A 22637-nucleotide genomic window follows, 5' to 3' on the forward strand; every position below is an offset into this window, starting at 1 on the left:
AGCAGGTAGTGTCGCAGTCACACAGCTCCAGGGACCTCTATTGCCAAAGGCTGGCGCCCTGAGACCTGAGTAATCTTGGTGGTTCATAGTGCTTGATGAGGTCTCGCAGGTATTCAAGGGTGAGACCGTGTAGGGATTTATACGTGAGTAAAAGAACTTTGTAATCAATACGGAATTTAACTGGAAGCCAGTGAAGGGCCGATAAAAATGGGCTGATATGATCAAATTTTCTAGTTTTAGTTAGGACCCTGGCTGCAGCATTTTGAATTAGCTGAAGTTTACTCAAATTTCTACTGGAGCATCCTAATAAACGTGCATTGCAATAATCTAATCTTGATGTAATGAAAGCATTAACTAATTTTTCCGCATCTGGGAGGGATAAGGAATTTCTTAACTTAAGAAACTTATGTATCATGAGGCAATAGTTTTTAACCAATGTATGTGAATGAAGCTCTACCATGATAACCTAGGATAGTAAATGTACATTTCTGGTAGAATATGTCCCAAAGCATTTAATAATTTTATACCTAACGCATTACTGCAAAGACTTACTACTGAAGTCTTTCATATTCCATGCTATCTATCCTTGTGTTGTACATCTTTTATTACTGTTAACAGATGTGATATTGTGGCGTACATGATAAGATACCCAAGTCTTTTTCAATTTTAATTGAATAGAAACACAAACAAAACCCCACCATCATTAACACCAGCTTTATTTCAGACATCAGTGCTTTTATATTATACATCAGTTTTTACTTTTTTACAAAAACTTCAAAACTGTTCCAAATGGATATACAGATACTGTCCACTCAGATCAGGGTCACTAACAAGTTCAACCTCAATTTAAGCCTTTATTTTCTGAGGTGTTCAAGAGGTCAGAAACTCTGTAGAGATATAAAAGATATCAATACTTTCTCTTCAGCACACACTGTAAAAGAGATTGTAATGGGGTGGGAGAGGGAGAGAGAATGACTGAGGAAACAAAAACTAGTATAAAAGTAAAAAGGGGAGTGACTAGCAAGAGTGAAGAAGAGAAAGAGAAAACAATACAGAATACAGAAAGATGGAGAAAGAAAAGATGAAATATTTAAGAGAAGGTTATAGTGAATACTAAAGAAAAGAGAAAAAAGTGCATGTGCTTAATCAATAAAAACTGAAAAAGGAGGTTTAATGCCTTAAAGAAAATGTAATAAGGAGATTTAAAATGAAGAAAAAAAAAACCAAACTGACAGTGGGATCAGAAAGAAAAGAAATAAAAAAAAATGTGTGAATTAGAGCCCGTTTCTCTGTGCAAAAAAAAAACAAAAAAAAAAAAAAAAAAAAAAAAAACAAACAAACAAACAAAAAAAAAACACAATCTGCAAACACTGCACTATTTTATCTCACACAATGTCACTGAGGACTCCGAACACCAAAGAGTAAATCCAACATTTAGAGGTTCCATAAATGTGATTTGGAGTGTGTATAAGTGTGAGAGTGTGTGTGTGTCAGTGGAAACGCTGTAGAAAGACAGCGTGCCGGCCTCATAGTCCACATACACTCCTGCTCTGTTAGAGCTGTAGGGAGGAGGAGGGATAGAAGTTCTGTCCTTATCGTGAAGTACAGAGTAACAGTTACTAGAGCACTCCAGATTCCAGGACTTTTCATTTGCGCCAAACAAACAGTCAAAACTGACTCCCTTTCTTCTGATTGATTTATACGCCACTGAAATATTAACCTCCCCACTCCACTCAGTCTCCCAGTAACAGCGTCCAGTCAGACTCTCTCTGCACATAACCTGCTGCCAGTAACTGAATCTATCTGGATGACCAGGATACGTTTGTTTCTCCTTCACACGCTCCGCCTTCCTGTTCCCCTCAGACAGAGAGAGACGTGTGTTCACTGTATTTGGGTCCAGTGTGAGCTCACAGGCATCTGCACACAGCAAGATACATAACACACAAATCAGACACACAACACAATAAATAACACAAAATAAGATACACAACTTGCCAAATGTGAATCCAATTTTACCCCTTAGCCCTGGGGGTGTCTCAATTCTTGTTGGGAAAGAGGAGTAGGCTCAAGGGGGATGGCCATATACACCTTGAAACTGAGCATTTTAGGCGTCACACTTCAGACAAAAGGCTATGCCTTGTGAATCACTGGCAAGATGGCAGCACAAGCGACCAAAACAAGTCACAAAATGTAAGTATTTTCTCCTTTAAAAACTGATGACCATTGTATTATCTTAGTTTTAATGTAGTTTCAGTGCATTACGCCCTGAACATTTTTGTTCTGATGACATATCAGATGCATTAAGTGTTGTTCAATTTCATAGTGGAAGATATAACAAATTGTAATTTAGTTTGAAGGAGCAAGATAATGCTCAAAAACGAGGGGAAGGGGTAAAATTTAGGAATGGGATTTACCCTAAAATACACAACACACATACAAAATTCAGCACTCACACACAAGAATAGAAAACAACCATAGCACACACAAAACAGGAGACAGACACATACACACAACACAAAAAAACATAAGAAACAAAATACACTAAGCAACAAAACAATGGACAAAACACACCAAAAGCACACAAAGAAACATAACCCACAATAAACACATCAGATAAACACAAGATTACACAAGAAAAAGATAAAGGAAACAATGAAAAATGAGAAGGAGTTTGTGAGAGTGGGATGGAGAGATGGAAAGGGGGCAGGGAAAGAAAAGGAGTGACTAAACGAGAAAATGACAGACACTGGAACGAAGCAAAAATAAACAACCTACATTTTTTTAGTCCGGGTTTTATCCTGAACACTCCTGCTTGCTCCAACCTAAAGGACATAAACACATACAATGTTCAAACAGTTAATGGTTGTGTTTGAGACATATTTGTTCTCCCCATTTTCTCCATCTGAGCCCTACATTCAGCTTCATTACAGCGCCATTCATTGATGTCATTTTTGGAAAAAGATGAAAGATCATCTTCTGTGGTGTTTCATCCTCTCTGTCTTTTTATCACAGAGAAATATTCTATTTATATATTTAATTTCCTCCATTTCCCTCTGTTCCCCTCAGCCTTCAACACAGAATAATGCAGCAGAGTCACTCTTCTACAACTGCTCCATTAAACTCTTTCTAGATCCTACACTCAGATGCTGATTTATTAGGTTCTTCTGCCTTGTACCTGCTCTCACTGACCATTTCTTCACAGACCACTACACTGCCCGACCAACACAACTCACACATGCTAATATTTCACAGGACCACCTTTAGCTTTGATTATGCTCCACATTCACCATGGCTCTCACTTTAGGCGGAGTGTGTTTTAAGATAACTGTAAAAGATTGCACATTTCTGCAGTCTATTCTGCCTATACAAGAGCCTGTCATCCACATAAAGAGATGTTATATGATGCTTAGCTTTACTTCAGTTTCTCACAAGTCTTCAACTACTGAAAACAGAACTTTATAGAAATACAGTAACAATAGATGATATCAGTAACTGAACACACACAAATACAGCTGTCCGTACCTGAGTGTGTTCAGTCTGCAGTTTGGATCCTTTAGTTTAACAGAGAGCAGCTTCACTCCTGTGTCTCCTGGGTGATTGTAGCTGAGATCCAATTCTTTCAGGTGTGAGGGGTTTGAGCACAGAGCTGAAGCCAGAAAAGCACAGCCTTTCTCTGTAACCATACAACCAGACAATCTGTAGAGAACAGGGAAAGAGAGAGATGAAAGCAAAGTGAGTAGTATTTACTCAGAACAAAGGTTCTTGTTCAGCATAAAACCAGCAAGTACCAAGATGTACATGTATTGTGTTTTTGCATTATGCATAACCACATTTTAAAATTATGATATCTTTTCATAGAGCTAACCCATTTGAGTTTTTGTATGGTATCACATATGGAATGGAACATAACATTGTCTTAACTGTTACTGCTAGTAGGTTGTGAATGTCTACTATTTCAGTCGTTATATAACTTGGGAAAATGATGTTTTTTTTTTATAAAACATTGTGAAGCATTGTATATGACAACAAAAGACAAACCCCAGAACTCTGACCTGAGCGTCTCCAATTTACAGTGTGAACTCTTCAGTCCAGCACAGAGCTTCTCCACTCCTGAATCCTGCAGGTCATTGTTACTGAGGTCCATTTCTTTCAGGGAGGAATATTCCAGTAAAACTGACCCCAGATCTTCACAAGATTTTTCCCCAAGTTCACACATAGTTAGTCTGTAAAGAGAGAGGGCATTAATCAATGAGCCAAATATTTTTTTTTTTAATCAGAAAAGAAGGAAAGTCATTACTTCTTTACTAACATTATTCTTTGTATTTGTAAAAATATTGATATTTTAGCTCCATACAACAGATCCATGTGGATGATCTCTGTAAATATTATTTAATGAGCACATACAGTATAATGCCCCATTAATTTAAAGTAAATAATATAAGAAAAAGAGTAAAACACATGTTGAGTGTAAAATATAAAGTGAGTTATAAAGCCGATATTTTAAAACAATTTCAAACCTCTATACTAGAAAATAAAAAAATTAAAATCCTCTCTGACCTGAGTATCTCCATCTGACAGTTTGAATTCTTCAGTCCGTCAGAAATCAGCTTCACTTCTGATTCCTGGAGCTCAATGTTACTGAGGTTCAGCTCTTTCAGGGAGGAGTTTGGTGATTTCAGAGCAGAGAAGTGAACTTCACAGGAATTCATTGTGAGTTTATATCCATTCAGTCTGCAAAGCAAAGTAAATACAGCACAGTTCAAACAGAATGTAGATTTCAGACTCAGAATCAGTTTAATGAGATTAATGAGTAAAATAATACTTTCCATTATTTACATTATTCAGAGGGGCATTAATAACAGACTCAGTCTGAATATTTTTTCTGAATAGATTTGTAAATATTCAGATAAATAAAACATTGTTTGTAAGTTTCTCTTCACGTTTCATCCCTAAATATAACTTTTCAATTCAGGAAGCAGGAATAGGGGGAGGAAGGGTTACAATCAGCTGAAGTTTTGCCAATTAGTCTCAATGGAAATATCCAAGCCTGCTAAAAAAGCAGTGCATGAATGAATTAATGAATTTCATACAGTCAATCCACTTAACAGGTGGTTTGTACAAAGGTAAGAAACCAGAGAATCCAAAGGAAACACACAGAGACACAGGGAGAATGAACCACACTCCTCACAGGGCTTCCGTGACCCTGGATTTATGTGGCAGCAATGCTACCTCTACAGCCACAGTGTAGATCAGTGCCATATACTAATACACCTATAAAGGCCAATTTATACTTATGCAACACACCTACACTGTCGGCAACATGGAGGTCCTTTGTCAACACAAAGCCTGATGCACACATCCCCAGAAATTTAACTAGGAGTTGTGTTGATGCAGACCTCAACGGCTGTGATTGGTCCGCAGACCAACCCACCAAAAACATGGCCAAAATTTAATCGATGTCACATTGTCAAAAGACAATCACAGAATATTAAAATGTGTATAATTGTAGATCTACTAAAATTAGTATATGATTAGATGCCAGTTTTAAACCTTCTAACATATGAATAATTTGATAGCCATTCCTTTGAATTTTTCCATTTAAGAATGAAATCACAAATCTCACCTGATTATTTCCAGTTTACATTCTGAATTCTTATTTCCCTCTGACTTCAGAGCAGAGCAGAGAGTTTCATAGCAATTCAGGGTGAATTTACAATCTGTGAGTCTGCAAGGAGTAAATAGAGGAGAAAGTAAAAATCAAGAATTATGAGACATTTGTATATTAGTAATTATCCAAATATTAATTATTCAGGGATGTAAAACACTGAGCTCAATCCAAACATTTGTCCTAAAGTTTGTGAATATTTTTTTGTACTATTTACATTCTATTTATACATGGACATTCATCCTCCAACTAAACTCCCTTTACGCTTCCTTTCAGTTAATGCAAAATTCAGATGAGGCATGCTAGACGAATGTGACATCTGAATAAGGAAAAGGAATCTGAGGTTTGCCTCTGTGATCTTAATTTTCAAAGACCCACTTTTACCACATAACCTGAACTTTTCATTCAGAAATGAAATCACACACCTGAGTGTCTCCAGTTTACAATTTGAACTCTTTAGTGCCTCAGAGATCAGCTCCACTCCTGAGTCCTGCAGCTCAGTGTTTCTTAGGTCCAGCTCTTTCAGGGATGAGTTTGAGGATTTCAGAGCACAGTGGATAGTTTTATAGGAATTCATGGACAGTTTACAGCCACAGAATCTGCAAGGTTGAAACAGCACACAGTACAGTTAAAACATGGAATATGAAATTCAGCTTCAAATGAATTAAGAATTATGAGAGTTGTAGAAAATACTACTTTTATATGCTTGGGGTATTTTTTATGTTATATATATCATTAAGATTATAATATCTATTAATTCATCTTCTGTAACAACTTCATCCTGTTCAGGTCATGGGGAGTCCAGAGTCTACCCAGAATCACTGCGCTTAACAGATTCACACAGGCACTCACACACTCAAACCTCTGGACAGTTTTGAAAAGTTAATCCACATACCAAAGTGTTTTTGGACAATAAGAGCACTCAGGAAACACACACACACACACACACACACACACACACACACACACACATATTAAGAACACACTAAACTACTCAAAAACAGAGACCTGACATGGACTTGAACCCCATTGAACCAGGCCATTAGACCATGATTTGATATTTAGAATTTAAAAGATAAAAAGATTGTCTTACCTGAGCACCTCCAGCTGAACAGTTAAACTATTCAGTCCATCAGAAATCAGCTTTACTTCGGATTCCTGGAGCTCAGTGTCACTGAGGTCCAGCTCTTTCAGGGAGGAGTTTGGTGATTTCAGAGCAGAGAAGTGAACTTCAAAGGAATTCATGGTGAGTTTATATCCATTCAGTCTGCAAAGAAAAGTAAATACAGCACAGTTCAAACAGAATGTGGATTTCAGACTCAGAATCAGTTTAATGAGATTAATGAGCAAAATAACACTTTCCATTATTTACATTATTCAGAGGGGCATTAATAACAGACTCAGTCTGAAAATTTTTTCTGAATACTGTTCTGAATATTTTCAGCATTGTTTGTATTCTCTTCTCCACATGAACTTTCACCCCCAAAATAAAACTCCCTCTCACTTCAAGAGGCAGAAATGGGGGAAGAGAGAGTTACATATTTCATATATATTTAACATATATAGAACCCTCTCTATGAGAAGAATGTAAATGGTAGCACACAGCCAAAGACAGTTCATAAAAAATATCCGCACTTAACTCACTGATTTTCTTAAACACGGAAGACTGTTCATTAAAACATGGGAGGTGAAAAGGGCGAGATTTTAAGGCACCGAACTAAAATAATAATAATAAAAAAAACATTCCATGAATGGAAAACATACAACGTGTGTTGAATTCTGATTGTCAGCTGGAGATTATTCCTAGCCAAATTAAAGAGTGAATTAAAGTGCATTACAAAAGCAAAGTTAACTGCTTCTTCAAACCTGATCTTTTTCCATTCAGGAATCTAATCAGGAATAATCACCTAATTATCTCCAGTGTACAGCCTGAAGTCTTATTTCCTTCAGACACCAATCTCAATCCTGAATTGTGCAGGTCAGTGTCACTGGGGTCCAGCTCTTTTGGTGAGTTTAGTGATTTAAAAACAGAGCTAAGAGTAACATAGGAATTCAGGGTGAATTTACAATCCGTGAGTCTGTAAGATAAAGACACATGTAACTTAAGTTAAAAGAGAGACTGTGAAATTGAAGCTCATATGAAACAAAAATTATTAAAACATAATATATTAGTATTCCTCTGATATTCGTAATTCTAGCGTGCATACAGGTCTATATAGGGCAGTTTTTACATAATAATTACAGTATCCTGAGATTTATCTATTGAATTGTAAACAGCTTTAGCTCATTTCTGCTGAAATTAAAAACACACTTTTACAACATAAACTAAGCATTTTCCTTTCAGAAACGAAACCACACACCTGAGTGTCTCCAGTTTACAGTCTGAACAGTTCAGTGTCTCTGAGATCAGCTTCACTCCTGAATCCTGCAGGTCAGTGTTACTGAGCTCCAGCACTTTCAGGGGTGAGTTTATTGATTTCAGAGCAGAGCAAAGACTTTCATAGGAATTTATGGACAGATCACAGCCAGAAAATCTGCAAAATGAGGGAAATTAAGTGCAAACAACAGTTAAAACAGAATAAAAATTCAGCCTCAGTATTAAATTGTTTCTAAGCCCACACTTTGATTTCCACTACAGAATTTTATTTATTATTATTTATTTAATTCAATGCCATCTGAGGGCCTAAAATCACAGCCAGCCAGTACATGGAGACCTCATCTCTTGCATTAAGAGGTTATTCTAGATTCTCTACATCTTTTAATAATATGTACTATAGATAATGTAATCCCTAAATAATGAATATACTTTACTGTTGAGAAACATTATTCTGAAATTGCTGCAGTATTTGCCCATGCAGTCACTGACCTGTTGACAATATATATATATATATATATATATATTGTATATCATTACACTAATTACTAATTTTCTGCAAAAAAAAAAGTCCCAATTTTCCAAAAGTGTTATAACTTTTACCATTCAGGAAAAAAAGAGAAATCTCACCTGAGCGTCTCCAGTTTACAGTTCGAACTCTTCAGTGCCTCACAAATCAGCTTTACTCCTGAATCCTGCAGGTGAGTCTTACTGAACTCCAGCTCTTTCAGGAGTGAGTTTGGTGATTTCAGAGCAGAGTAGAGAGTTTCACAGGAATTCATGGAGAGATTACAGTGAGGCAATCTGCAATGTGAGGTAAATACAGTGAGTGGTACAATTAAAACACAGAGTGTGAGTTACAATAGAACGTCCTGTGGCACAACTGATTAGGCACTCCAAAACCAGTTAAAATATTAAATAAATTAATTCTTATGTAACACTCACACAGCCTTTCTGCAGTTCCTCACAGCTGGAATCAATCTCCAATGACCCTTCTCAGTGGTGTTGTAATTCCTCAAGTCCAGTTCATCCAGCACCTCGTCTGAATTCACGAGCATGTAGGCTAAAACTAAACAATCTCCAGTAGACAGTCTCTTATTTGAGCGTTTCTGTGATTTGAGACGCTCTTGAATTTTACTAGATACAAAGCAGTGATTCATTTCAGTGAGACAGAATAACAGGTTGCTAGATCGCTCAGAAGGAAGATCGTCTGTTTGTATCATGCGTTCAATGTACTGAATTGTTTTCTTGATGCTCTCAGAGCTGCTCACTGTGTGTGTCAGTAGGTCCTGCAGGAGTTGTTGGTTGGACTCCAGTGAGATGCCCACCAGAAAACGGAGAAACAGATCCAGATAACCATTCTTACTCTTTAAAGCTGTACGCACAGCTCCCTTCAACAGCTCGTCCAGTGAAACACTGTCAGACTGCATTGTTTTTCCAAGTTTTAAAACATGCAGTTCCTCCATGTTGTTGCTCACATAGCTTTGAAACACATAGAAAGCAGCCAGGAACTCCTGAAAGCTCAGATGCACAAAGCAGTAAACCTTCCTCTGGTAAAGCACAGACTCCTCCCTAAAGATCTCAGTGCAAATCCCAGAGTACACCGAGGCCTCAGTGACATCAATCCCACACTCTCTCAGGTCACCTTCATAGAACACCACATTGCCCTTCATCAGCTGTTTGAAAGCCAGTTTAGACAGTTTCAGAAACATGTTCCTGTTGGATCTCACTTGTTCCTGTAGAGCACTTCCCTGATCTCCCTCCTCATATTTCACATTCCTCATGAATGTCTGAGTGCACAGGAAGTGTGAGTACATTGCAGTCAGAGTTTTAGGGATTTCTGTGGCCCCTTGTTTCATGATTCGCTGAAGCACATTTGCTGAGATCCAGCAGAAGACTGGAATGTGGCACATGATGTGGAGACTCCTTGTTGTGTTCATGTGGGAGATGACACTGTTGGCTTGGTGTTGGTCACTAATCCTCTTCCTGAAGTACTCCTCCTTCTGTGGATCATTGAATCCCTGAATTTCTGTCACACGGCTGATGTACTGAGAGGGGATCTGATTGGCTGCTGCTGGTCTGGAGGTTATCCAGATGTGAGCAGAGGGAAGCAGGTCTCCTCTGATGAGGTTTGTAACCAACGCGGCCACTGAAGACACTTTGGTCACTTCTGACACTTTCTCACACTCTGAGAACTTCAGTGGAATTCTGCTTTCATCGAGGCCGTCAAATATGAACATAGTTTTACACATGTTATATTGCCTTGCGTCCAGACCTCGAAGAGCAGGATGGAGGGTACACAGAAGTCCATGAAGACTTGACTTTTTGCCTTTTATCAGGTTCAGCTCTCGGAATGGAAGCACAAACATGAACTCTATATCCTGATTGGCTTTTCCTTCAGCCCAGTCCAGAATGAACTTCTGCACAGAGACAGTTTTTCCAATGCCAGCAATGCCTTTAGTCAGAACGCTTTTAGGTTTTTCCACTTGTGGATATATTTCTTCTTTTGTTTCTTCATGTTTCATATCTTCTTCAACTGTCACAGCTCTGATGTTGTCTTCTTCCATTTCACCCATCGTACATGGTGCAGGATTAAATATGTCTAAAAAGTGAATTGGTGTATATGGCAAGTGTTGTTTCCAGGGTTTGTTTTCTATATGTGAAACTTCATGTTCTTCATTCACTCCTTCTCTCTCTCCCTCAATGATGTAGAGCTGAGTGTAAACTGTTCTGAAGAGGAGTTTATTCCCTTGTGTTCTTAATCCCTCAAACAACTTTTTGTATTTGTTCTTCAGGCTGATTTTGTTTCTTTCTGGGATGCTGAGCAGGACATCTGTGCCTTCATCCAACTCCATGGGCTCCTCTTTGGGTGGATGTTGAACATAGCATATTTTAAATCTCTTTCGGCAACAGGGACAGGTCAAAGATCGTGAGTGGAAAGACTGGTCCCAAAGGCTCTTAAAGCACTGCTTACAAAATGTGTGTCCACAGGTGATAGAGACTGGATCTGCCTGAACCTGCTCGCACATTCCACACCTGGACTGATTCTGGGGTAGCACATCTCTCCCAGAGCTAACAATAGTAGGAAACAGAAAAACAACAGTAGGAGACAGAGTGAATATTTCATTGACATACTAGGTTCATGATCATGCCACTCAAAGAATATAAATAATAAATCCTTACACACTATTCTCACTTTTTTTTTTTTTTTTTTTTTTTTAAAGTTCTTAATCACATATCCGGCAGTATACAACAAACAAAGCATATCCATACATACAATTTTAGAAATAAAATACATGGGGACATACATATTCATGAATGAGTAAGAGGATAGATGTAAATTATACTCATCCTATACCCACATGTGTGTATATATATATTTATATATACCCGCCTTACATTTCTAGTATTATTAGGTCCCATACACTATGCCTTGTCATATTTCTTTTTAGGCCCTGACCCAATATTCCAGCTAACATGTTTTCACAAGCAGCAGTTTCTGTCATTAAATGTGGCTATTCATTTAGCTGGCAACTTAGTTCTATTGTTTTAGTATTATTCTTGATGCAATAGCTAAACCAGTAATGAAAATCTCAAATCAACCTTATTTAGTTCTGATATTATTCCTTTTATCCAGCCCTTTACTGCTATTTGATTATATATATATATATATATGCCAAACATCCCACAGCTTGGAGTTATGGTCCATTCCAAGACAACAGCAAAAGCTATTTCTAGACAAAAGTCCTGCTGAAAAGCACTGCCACATTGTGTTAGAATCTCACCTCAGGTCAGAACTGACTGGGTTTTCTCTCTTCACAGACACACCGCTGGGCTCCAGGGGTTCTGATTTAATTGTCTGCAGTCTGGAAATGCAAAGTGGGGACACAAGACAGAGAGTTCAACATTAGAATTAGAAAATTGCAGTGTTGGTGAACCTTTAGATGAACTGAATGATATGAGCTCTAAGCATTCTCTGTAGAGATGGAGAACAATGCAATACCTTTGAGGTGAAGAGGGAGAAACATTGAGTTGTTGCTGCTGAGGCTCTTGAGGTTCTGCTTTGACTGTTTGGAGTCTGGAAATGCAAAGTGAAGACACAAAAAAGTGGGTATAAGATGAGCATTAACAAACTGGACAGTTTGTATAATCTTCGTGTAAATAAAATTGGCAATATTAATGGATGTTTATTTTAACACCATTGCATATGAACCTATGGTCATAACACCCAATTACAAACAGTTGAACTGCAATTTCTAAATGTCCTTGAGCAGTTTAGTAGAGCTGTAGATAAATTTACACTGCACAGACATAGCCATATCCTCACTGACAAAAAGAGCACAAAACACAGACATTTCTGTGGTCTCATTGAGTTTAGCACTGTTGTTCTTGTAAATAGATGTTTGGTGACATTGATAAACAACTGTAATCTGACTCTGCATAAATGCATTTGTGGTCCTGATCTTTAAAACCTTGCCACAGTTCCCTCATTTCTTCCCATGCCTTGAAGATGAGGTCCATTTCTAGAAAAGACAAAAGGCTGCTTCCTGAAAAACCTCACTATCATGTTGTGTTAAAGCCTCACCTCATGACAGAACTAGTTCTTTCATTACTGATTTCAGGAGGGAGAAACGTTGAGTTTTCACTCTTCACAGACACGCACCTGGGCTCTGGTGCTTCTGCTTTAATAATCTGCAATCTGAAAATGCAAAGTGGGGACACAAGAAAGATTTTAATAGGAGAATTAGAAACCTGATTCATTAGACAACTGCAGTGATGGCCAATAGAATTTAATGCTTTTGCATGGCGCAATATGAAAAACTACTAAAATATTCTGCAGTGATGGAGCACAATTCAATACCTTTGAGGTGAGGAGGAAGAAGCGTTGAGTATTTCCTGTTCATAGACACAGGGCTCTAGCGGTTCTGCTTTAATAATCTGGAGTCTGGAATGGCAAAGTGGAGACACAGGAGAGAGGGTTTAATATGAGAATTAGAAAACTGCTTCATCTGGCAATCGCTACGTTCGTGAACCCTTCCCCCAATTAACAATTTAATATAATTTAAGGTGCGTCAATTACTGACAGACATTTCATTGTGCAGTTCGTATTATCTCCAAAAAATTGGGTAGTAGGATTGAATGCTTTGTAGTTGTAGATGAAGAGTATGACACCCAATGCCAAGCAGTTGAACAGACTTCCAGACTCTGAACATTGTTATTTTTACATCTACCTGAACACTGAGCTATAGCTAAATCTACAATGCAGATACAGACTTGCCCCCCACTGATCAAAACACACACATTACTGCATTCTCATTTAGTTTAGCACTTCTGCTCATGTAGGGAGTTATTTTTATTATTATATAATGTATTAGTATTATTTTGTGACATTCATAAACATCTTTCTAAGCTTGGATAAATGAGTTTGTGGTGTTGAAGCAACAAGTGATTTCTTTAAACATTGATATAGGTCTCTGATTACTTCTCTTGGCTTGAAGGTTAAATGCTGCTACTCAAATAATGTCCTACTGAAAATCAGTAGTATGTTGTGTTACGAGTCTCACCTCAGGTCAGAAACAGTTCTTTCATTATTGAAATCAGGAGGGAGAAACGTGGAGTCTTCGCTCTTCACAGAAACACAATTGGGCTCTGGCGGTTCTGCTTTGACAGTCTGAAGTCTGGAAATGCAAAGTGGGGACACAAGAAAGTGTGCTTAGAAACATGTTTCATCAGCCAGTAGAATTTAATGATTTCAAATAGATCGACATGAACATATATTTTAAATGCATTCTCTGCAGAGATGGAACAACATTCAATACCTTTGAGATGATGAGGGAGAAATATTGAGTTGTTCTTGAGAGCCACAGGGATTTAGAGATTCTACTTTGATAATCCGGAGTCTGGAAATGCAAAGCGGGGACACAAGAAAGCGTTTAATATGAGAATTAGAAAACTGCTTCATTAAAACTGCTTACGTTTGCTAACATTTGATGAACCAATAAAATGAACGCCTTTGCACAGCTCCATAGGAACATAAAACTGCTGTTTTTTTAACCTTTCCTGTAACTAACAAATTTAAGGTGCATGCACTGCTGAAACAGATATTCCAACTGAACCTATTGCTGTTAAACAGATGAAGTTCATTCAATCTACAAGGCGTTTATTCTAATTGTCCCTGATCAATTTAGTAGAGCTGTAGATAAATCTACACTGCACAGACACAGTTAGAGCCTTACTGACCAAAACAGCACAAAACACAGACATTACTGGGTTCTCACTGAGTTTAGACTGTTGCTCTTATAAGGAATTATATTTTATCTAACACTCAAACATGTTTCATCCGGAATAAATATTTAGTCTGGATAAATGTGCTTGTCTTGTTGAAGCAACTGGTGATCAATCTCCTCAAACCCTGTCACGGTTCCTGGCTTAAAGATTTAGTCCAAGACTAAGACAACACTTAAGTCTACTTATTGAGAAACGTCCAGCTGAAAAATCATTACCATGTTGTCTCATAATAAATGAACATTGTTCATTGTTCATAATAAATGAACATTTGATGGGTCAGATACTTGGGATTCATGAGGGTGCTTACAAATACATCCATAACAAAGACCACAAGAAAATGGCACTGGCAGGCTCTTGTTTTTTCCCAGAACACAGAAAGCCGGGAGAGTTTAACTTGACCAGATGAGTGAGCTTGGTGAAAAACAACAGATAAATCGGCTTGTACTTTTTCAGATGAAGGAGAAAAAAAGACATATCTGATCCAGTCATAAATAAAAGATTTTGTCAATAATTTGTAGGTTGTTTGACCAGAGCAGGATAGGACCCCCCCCAAACACAAACCCACGGTCATCTAATCTGAATAAAACTATGGAAGTGCAGTTGGACATTCTCAGCTGAGAGTGATATCAGGGAATGCCAGGCTGAAGCTTAGATATACTTGGAAACACCAAATAAGCAGATAATGTTAAACATTGAAAATCTTTATGCCATTGGTCACTGAAAGCCACTTACCTTGATTCCAATGTTTCCTCTTCACTGCTGAAGGTTTGAGGATCCATCATAAAGTTCTCACTCTTCACAGACATACTTGAATGATTCCTGTAAAGAGATTATCTCAGTTAAGGCATTTCTCTACTAATGGATACAGTTCAATAAACATTAGCCTAAGCAGTTACTGGTCACAAAACAGCAAACAGGCTAATAGATGGTTGCCAGACCCTGTGTTGAAAACACATACAAATGGTCTAGAAACAGACAGAGACACAATCCAAAAATGAAGGGTTAATCTAATTTACACTGTGTTTTACTAAGTAATTTACTAAGTGTCACTAATGTGCATCCATGAATAATGCACCTTGCAAGTGAGTGATTGAGTGAGTGAGACAATATGGCTGAACTCCACCACGGAGAGTCAATACCTGATAAAGGAACATATGAATTCATGTTGGATGTCTCAAAAGGTGAGACCCGCTGGACAGAACAGTACTACAATAAGATGACAGAAGTATGCCTCTCTGGTCTCCGTTTAGTCAAACACTTGTTCTCTCACAAAAATCACTTGTCTTTAAGTAACTCTTCTTGATCTGCCCCAAATAACAATGATGATTCTGCTGTGGTCCCCAGTGAAAATCCATTAGGATTCAGGTTGCAAACCACAAACATATTTTGTGTGAAAACTTTAAAAGACCAGATTTATACAAAGATTTCACACATGCCATTAATGAGTCTCACGAGATCCAATAGTTATCAGACGTTTTCCATAGCTTCTCCTAGCTTGTGCTTCATGGATCTAAGCCCGAACCTCCAGTACCGTCTAATAACATAAAAGGCCATTTTTAACTGAGTTATACTTGACACCTTGACCTAAATTTGTTTTTGACTATTGTCATATACCTTGCCCTTAACTATTGTGCTGTTTCTATATTTAAGAGGCTTTCAAGAGTCTTTAACATACATTAGAGCATTTTCACTTAAGAGTAGTGGTGGGGTAACACAACTAATAATTTCTAACAAAAAAAAAACAAAACAAAGAAATCTTCACTCAATATGTGAGAAAACTAATCTCAAACACATTAGTGTTGACAAAAAAAAAAAATCTGAGTGTAGACAACCGTCACAAAATGCTGTTTTACCAGTGACACAAGTACACTTCACTCTTTTGTCCTTCACTTTTAGGGCTAACAGTAATAAAAACAACAATATACTAACAAACTACTGGTATTCAGTTGTATGCTAAATCTGACCAAAACTTCTTTTTAGTTTGTAAAGCCACTGCTCACCAAGTTACTAGGAAGTCCGAAAGAAGAATCAAAAGACTGCAGCTTACGGTTCACTTTTTCCACTTAGACAGTCGTGTATGAGCACAGCCAGATGTATCACAGTCTGTCACAAGTAAATCTGACAAGAAATGTTTTAGGAGGATCATATATACATATGTGGGAGGGTGTAGGAGGAAAAAGGGGAGTTGGAGGAGGGGTAAGAGAGATGATGAAGTAGTAGGATGAAAGAAGATGCATAGGGCAAAGAAAAGTGGGGTGGGGTGGGGGGTGACTGTTAGCACCCTAAGAGAATAAGGAATCTGAAAGACAATACAGGTGTGAGAAGGGAATGGCTCAGGGAGGGAGACTATCTTCGTATCTATAAAAGTGTGAAAAGGGAATGGGTCCAAAAGGAGTCTAACAAAAGGAGATGATGACAAACAGTTTCACTCAATTGCTATGGCAGATGATTAGGGGCAGAGACTTACTTTTTAGATGTTTCTTTATTTTAAACAAAACTGAACCAGTGAATCACCATTTTCTTCAAAAATGTGATGAGAAATCATCAGTTAAATAACTGAATCATACTTGATTGTTACCATCAAAAGCCTGTCTGTGCTTGTAGCTACCACCTCAAATTTAAAATTATCTGCTGCTTTAAAATGTAGAAATAACTCAAGGCACTAAATATCCCCCAATATTAAAATTAAAACAAATAACCTGATTCCAGTGTGATACTCTGTGTGAGAATGTGTTGGTTTAACATTTTCCAAATCTCTACTCCTGGAGTCTTTATTATTTGAGGTTATCATCCATTACCTAGATTTATCGGTTAATAAATAATGATTTTAAATTATGTATGCTGTTGATTTAACAAATTCATACAAAACAAAGACAATCTGAACAAAGCATTGTTCTTCAAATTCACTCTCACCTACTAGTATACAGAAAAAAATTCTTATATTCCTTATTGGTTTTATATTATTTTTTTATATTTGCTGTGCTTATATATAACTTTATACAAGCACCACGCTCACTGAGAAGGCATTATTTTAAACATATATCATTATATTAGGTGCCTAAGACTTCTACTCAGTACTGTACATATTTATCTTTATATATTTACTGGGGATAGTGCTTAATCACAACTGTGTGAATAAATTCTCTCTTTTGGCCTAAAGTTGGAAAAAGGAATTCTCTTTGTGTGAAACTGTCTCTATGCCACAGTGAAAAAGGCTTAATCTCAAATACCTCCCTCCACCCTATGTAGTGCACGATGTATGTCACAAAAATATTGGGTCCTTTGCTCAACTACTGCATTGTATGTCAGCTAATAAAAATATTTATATTCAGTTAAAACCCTGTGTTTTTGTGTAACATTTAGTGCACTAAGTGGATCTTGAACTGGTTCCATTTAGGACCAGAACCTTAGTTCACACCAGCAAACAACAGTGAACAAAAATCTTCATGCCGATATTTATCCTTCAACATATAACCCCCAGAAATCCCAAACCATTCCCACACATCGATCTTGTTTACACCTGGAGCCCGCTGCCCTTTCAAGCTCTGCCTTTTAAAACATGCTTAGTTTATAAATTGACCTCAGGTTTTGGGTTTTGTCACAGAAGATGCACTCGCTGCCTCAGTAGCTCTCACCTCTGAAGAACACAAAAATAGTTATCTCCTTAACTACGTGCACTAACCCTTGTGCTCCAAACACCATAACAGCCTGGTAGTATATTGGTTTGCGTAAAAACCTTAGTGAATACAGAGCTTAAGCTGTCCTTTGTTAGCCCAGTGTTCGTTTTGGACCAATGAAGGGAGGCTCACACATCCAGCAGGGAAGCCCTCCCCCACCTCTTTCCTCTCCAAAGAGTTTCCACAAAGCAGGATTTCTCACTTTAATTTCTAACTAACTTAAGCCCAAAGTTGAAGACTCTCCAACAGGAATCTCTCTCAGCTCTGTTCCCGTTGGACAGGCTTCACTTTGGGCTTAGGTTATCTATATTGCAATTTATTGTTTTGCAGCCTCACAGACAGTTAGACTTGAGAGACGAGAGATCCAGTAATTCTGTTGTGATTCTATATACAGAGGTTTAAACTTTGACACAAATTTTGAGATAACCTTTAAAAACCCTAAGATTTCTGTGTGTGTAAAAAACATTAAACAAAAGGAAACAGCAGCACTGCAGAACTGAGTCATGAACTGGATTATGTGTTTCATTCCTTAAAGGAGTAGAACGTGTTTCACAGTTTGAGCATGATGTTATGTAACATATGCAAACAATGAAGAACAATTGTATAATTAAGTGGTTTTGTTTTTGAGCTTGAAAGAAGTAATAAAAAAAGTAGGGTTCGATCATTAGACTGCATTTGGCTAAGAAACTTAAAAGTGGTTGCATTGATCAGTGGGCAATTGGTATAGGTTTCTATGAAAATATCCCATGCATCTGTGCATTTTTACTGGACATAAGTTTATTCACTGTATTATAATGTAATGAACATAGACTAACTTTCATACTAGATGATTTCACTTGAGATTTCTTATAGAGATTAATGAACAACTTGACACAGTGCAGTAGTCTTTTCAGTTGGATTGATTTGTAACCAATAGAAAGGCAGTTAACGCTAACTTTTGAAAACAGGGGCTGCAGGGGAAACTAACTCCTCTGCGATTGGATAAATAAAAGGTGATTAACAACAAACCACCTGGTTCCTACATTCGGTATCATTACCTCCCAACAACCCATTATAGTCCAGCGTTCAGAAAGTGGGGAACCCTATATTTACAGCATTTTCACACCGCCGTCTCTGTGAGCTTTGTTCGGCAAAAGGACGTCGAGCAAAAGGTCCTCGAGAAGCTCCAGAAGGTTGTAGCGCTCTTAATACGCACAGGTGTGAGCGGTTTAGACAGATTTTTTTATAAAACAGATTCATGAAGATGCTCCACAGCTGAAACATATTATTAAAAGAGGATTAATAAACTTACAACGTTCAACCCGAAAGAGTGAGAAAACAGCGAGCCTAGTCCCACGGCCACTGGAGCTGTATTTTTCAAAATAAAAGACTCAGTAAGGGACATGCCTGAACATCAACATACGAGATTTATAAAAGGTTCTAAAACATTTACCTATTTTACAAACAAATATCTCACACTACTACTACATTCTCATTAATAATGGATGTGTAAAAAAGGCATAGTTTGTTTATATATAGTACTGTACAGAAGTTTTAAACACATAATATTACACTTACTGTAATAATGTTATTTGGTTTTATTCTAATGTTGGGCTTGATTTGTTTTTATTTTTTAACAAATAAACACTTATTACTCAGATAAATAGCTTTTAAAATCTCAATCTCTGGGGCCTAAAACTTTTGCACAGTATATATTACATATAACCTAAAACAAAACAATGCCTTTTTGAATATTAATTAATATCTTTTAAACTAACAAAAACTTTTTAAATGATAAAATACAATAAAATGTAGTTTTTATTACAAAACACATTTTTTAGTTTTATTTGAAAATATAAGATTTAAGCAGGCTACTAATGACTCTGATCAATCACGTTACACATGAAATGTTAGTGTCCTTGAAGGTTTAAGGCACTAGTGTAATAAACTAACAATAAATGAATAAATTACTACTACACTTATCCTCACACATGCATTCCACTTTACACACAAAAAAATGTGAAAACAGGTACATACTTTCAGTGGCTAGATTTTCCTATTGAAAAATCTAAAGAGCTAAGTATAGCAGAGCTAAATTGAGTAGACCCAAAAGTGAGATCATGACCAAATTTAGGGACACAATAAAGCGCCCAGCTAGCAAAATTGTATCGGCCCACACTCGGGCCGAATCACGCATGCCGGAACAAAAACACTACGTCCGGCATTGTCTCGGCTGTAGAGTGGGCCGATAGTTGTGGCCCAAGTCTGTGAAACTCTCGGCCCAGACTCGGCTGAGTGTTGTGGCTGAGGTGCTATGAATGACTCGACCATAGTCCGGTAAACCATAACTAAATCGCGATAACCGGACCACGGCCGAGTTTGAGCCAGAAGCACGCCATTAGTGCCAGACTGGGCCCAGATCTGGCTCATCTTTTGTGTTTTTACAGCGGTTCGCTTCTGCCACCTTCTGTTTTCTCATTCAGAGTTCATTCATTTTAAAGCTGTCCTTCCAGTCCAGTCGTCTTCAAAAACTTAACAATTTCCTCCCTTCAGCGCAGCACTGTCTCCTTATTAAACCTATTTATCATTATGATTTCTGTCGTTCGTGTCCCAGTCATTACATCAATATTCTAAAATATTACAATATTACCAAAGCTTACCTATAACTGTATGGCATTTAACAAGTTAAAATAATGATTCTGTTTATTTAACATTTTTTACATTGTGTTCCAGACAGTTACCAGTATTGGCTTTTATTTTTAGATGTGAGCCACATACGATTTATACGCAGTATTTAATAAAATGCTCTGATCAGTGTAGTGTGCTAACTGCAAGGGCAATCGCCTCGCCAGCCGACAGTGCCTGCGTGCAGCCGGAACTGGGCCATATACAGGGTGCCGCATTCACGCCGAATCACAGCCAGCCGACAGTGCCACCGTGAAGCCGAAAATGGGCCAGATGCAGGGTGCCGCATTCACACCGAGACGGCAGCCAGCCGACAGTGCGGAGCTGGAGCCAGAATCGGCCCAGATCTACCTTGCTAGCTGGGGCAGGGATGCACACCGCCGCCCAGACTGTGAACATATATCGGTCCACTGGTGTAAAAAGGTTGGCAAACCACTGACTGTAGACCATTGCTGGTCCACCACTGTACCACTCAGATTACTGTCCTGTAATCAGAATATAATGATTTATTTTTATCTCCTCAAACAGATTTTAAAGTCACAGAGACCTTTATTCTGGAATAAAAGCTAATACAAATATTATCAAAAATTAAGAGAGATATAATAATGAGTATAAGCCTGATATAAAAAGAAGACGCTGAAAACGTTGACACTGTGCTGGATTAAAATGATAACTAATCTACTATATACAGAATAACAAAAGAACCTAATGAAGGAAAAATTTGTAAATTGGATTGTGAAGTGCTAACATGTGGTATTATATCTAAAACCAGTGGAACACCAACTTTGCCCTCAGTAGATAAATGTACTCCGCCATCTCCTTGCTATCAGGACGGTCTGGTGTCACACAATATTTGCTGATGTCCCTATTAAAACACACCTACTAAACCTGTCAATTAACAGATATTAATATGTGTGTGAGCACTACACCCGCTTCAGCACAGGAGTACTGCACCCCTGATTTTGAGTATAACAATTCTAGGAAATTCTATTAAGGGTATATCTGACTTACACTTGTCTGGCGTATCTCAAGGTGTCCCCAATACAGTCCTCAAACACATAATGTCACCTTGGGGTTGGCTTGTAGTTGGCTGCCTATTTGCATTTATTGGTCCACCTTTAAATCATTCAGCAGTTCCATTATGGTGCCATAATGTACCGCTCCGGGTGACTGTCTGTGAGGAATTTTGTGTGTTCTACCTGTGTCCGCTGGTTTCCTCCCATGGTCCAAAAACACACGTTGGTAGGTGGCATGGTGACTCAAAAGTGTCCCTAGGTGTGAGTGAATGTGAGTGACTAGTGCCCCCACCAGGTTGTGTCTCAGCCTTGCGCCCAATTATTCTGGGTAGGCTCTGGACCCACCGCGACCATGAACTGGATAGGGGCTTACAGACAATGAATGAAGGAATGAAGTATAAATACTTTGAGCAAAATGTACTAAAAGTAAAAGATTTTAAAAACTACTTAAAAAACTACAAGTACACACACAAAAAAACTACTCAAATACAGCAACGTGAGTAAATGTAATTTGTTACTTTTTATCTTTAAGAATGAGGTACAAATTCATTCATTATCTGTAACCCTTATCCAGTTCAGGGACATGGGGGGTCCAGAGCCTACCCGGAATCATTGGGCGCAAGGCAGGAATACACCCTGGATGGGCACCAGTCCTTCACAGGGCAGCACACACACACACACACACACACACTTTTGAATCGGAGCACCCAGAGGAAACCCACACGGACACGGGGACAACACACCAACTCCATACAGACAGTCCCCGGAGCAGGACTTGAACCCACAACCCCCAAGTCCCTGGAGCTGTGTGACTGTGACACTACCACACCATGCCGCCCTGAGGTACAAATATGTTCCCTAATTAAAGGCACAAAATATGTGCTCTTAAGGGTACCACCACAGTGACAATATAAGTGTTGGGTGTTAGAATTATTCAACTGCTGCACAGAATC

General features: G+C 38.1%; 1 protein-coding gene across 2 annotated transcripts; it reads right to left on the minus strand.

Annotated features, from left to right (window-relative positions):
* Positions 1-1332: 1332 nt before the first annotated feature.
* On the minus strand, positions 1333-19341 carry LOC136687330 (NLR family CARD domain-containing protein 3-like). 2 transcript variants are annotated; one of them, XM_066661710.1, is made up of 21 exons: positions 19296-19335; positions 16328-16445; positions 15060-15146; positions 13859-13939; positions 13604-13717; positions 12901-12984; positions 12625-12738; positions 12043-12117; positions 11825-11905; positions 8985-11111; positions 8670-8843; positions 8026-8199; positions 7573-7743; positions 6759-6932; positions 6091-6264; positions 5624-5725; positions 4558-4731; positions 4053-4223; positions 3523-3696; positions 2776-2822; positions 1333-1917 (listed from the first exon to the last, which is right to left on the minus strand). In XM_066661710.1, exons 3-21 carry the CDS (start codon positions 15131-15133, stop codon positions 1376-1378), a joined length of 4827 nt encoding a protein of 1608 aa, XP_066517807.1. In that variant the 5' UTR covers positions 15134-15146; positions 16328-16445; positions 19296-19335; the 3' UTR covers positions 1333-1375. The 2 variants fall into 2 exon arrangements, with proteins under 2 accessions (XP_066517807.1, XP_066517808.1); XM_066661711.1 differs by lacking the exon at positions 16328-16445 and having other exon boundaries at positions 19296-19341.
* Between the last annotated feature and the right edge of the window lie 3296 nt (positions 19342-22637).

This window comes from Hoplias malabaricus, chromosome 2, assembly GCF_029633855.1.
Source record: "Hoplias malabaricus isolate fHopMal1 chromosome 2, fHopMal1.hap1, whole genome shotgun sequence".
NCBI lineage: Eukaryota > Metazoa > Chordata > Actinopteri > Characiformes > Erythrinidae > Hoplias > Hoplias malabaricus.

Bases quoted from the DNA above. Each gene is read 5' to 3' on its own strand.
- LOC136687330 (XM_066661711.1), bottom strand. From the start codon at position 15,133: ATGTCTGTGAAGAGTGAGAACTTTATGATGGATCCTCAAACCTTCAGC. The intron at 13,940-15,059 runs GTAAGTGGCTTT...TTGCATTTCCAG, and splicing joins GAGGAAACATTGGAATCAAG to ACTCCGGATTATCAAAGTAG. The intron at 4,732-5,623 runs GTGAGATTTGTG...TTTGCTTTGCAG, and splicing joins TGTAAACTGGAAATAATCAG to ACTGAATGGATATAAACTCA.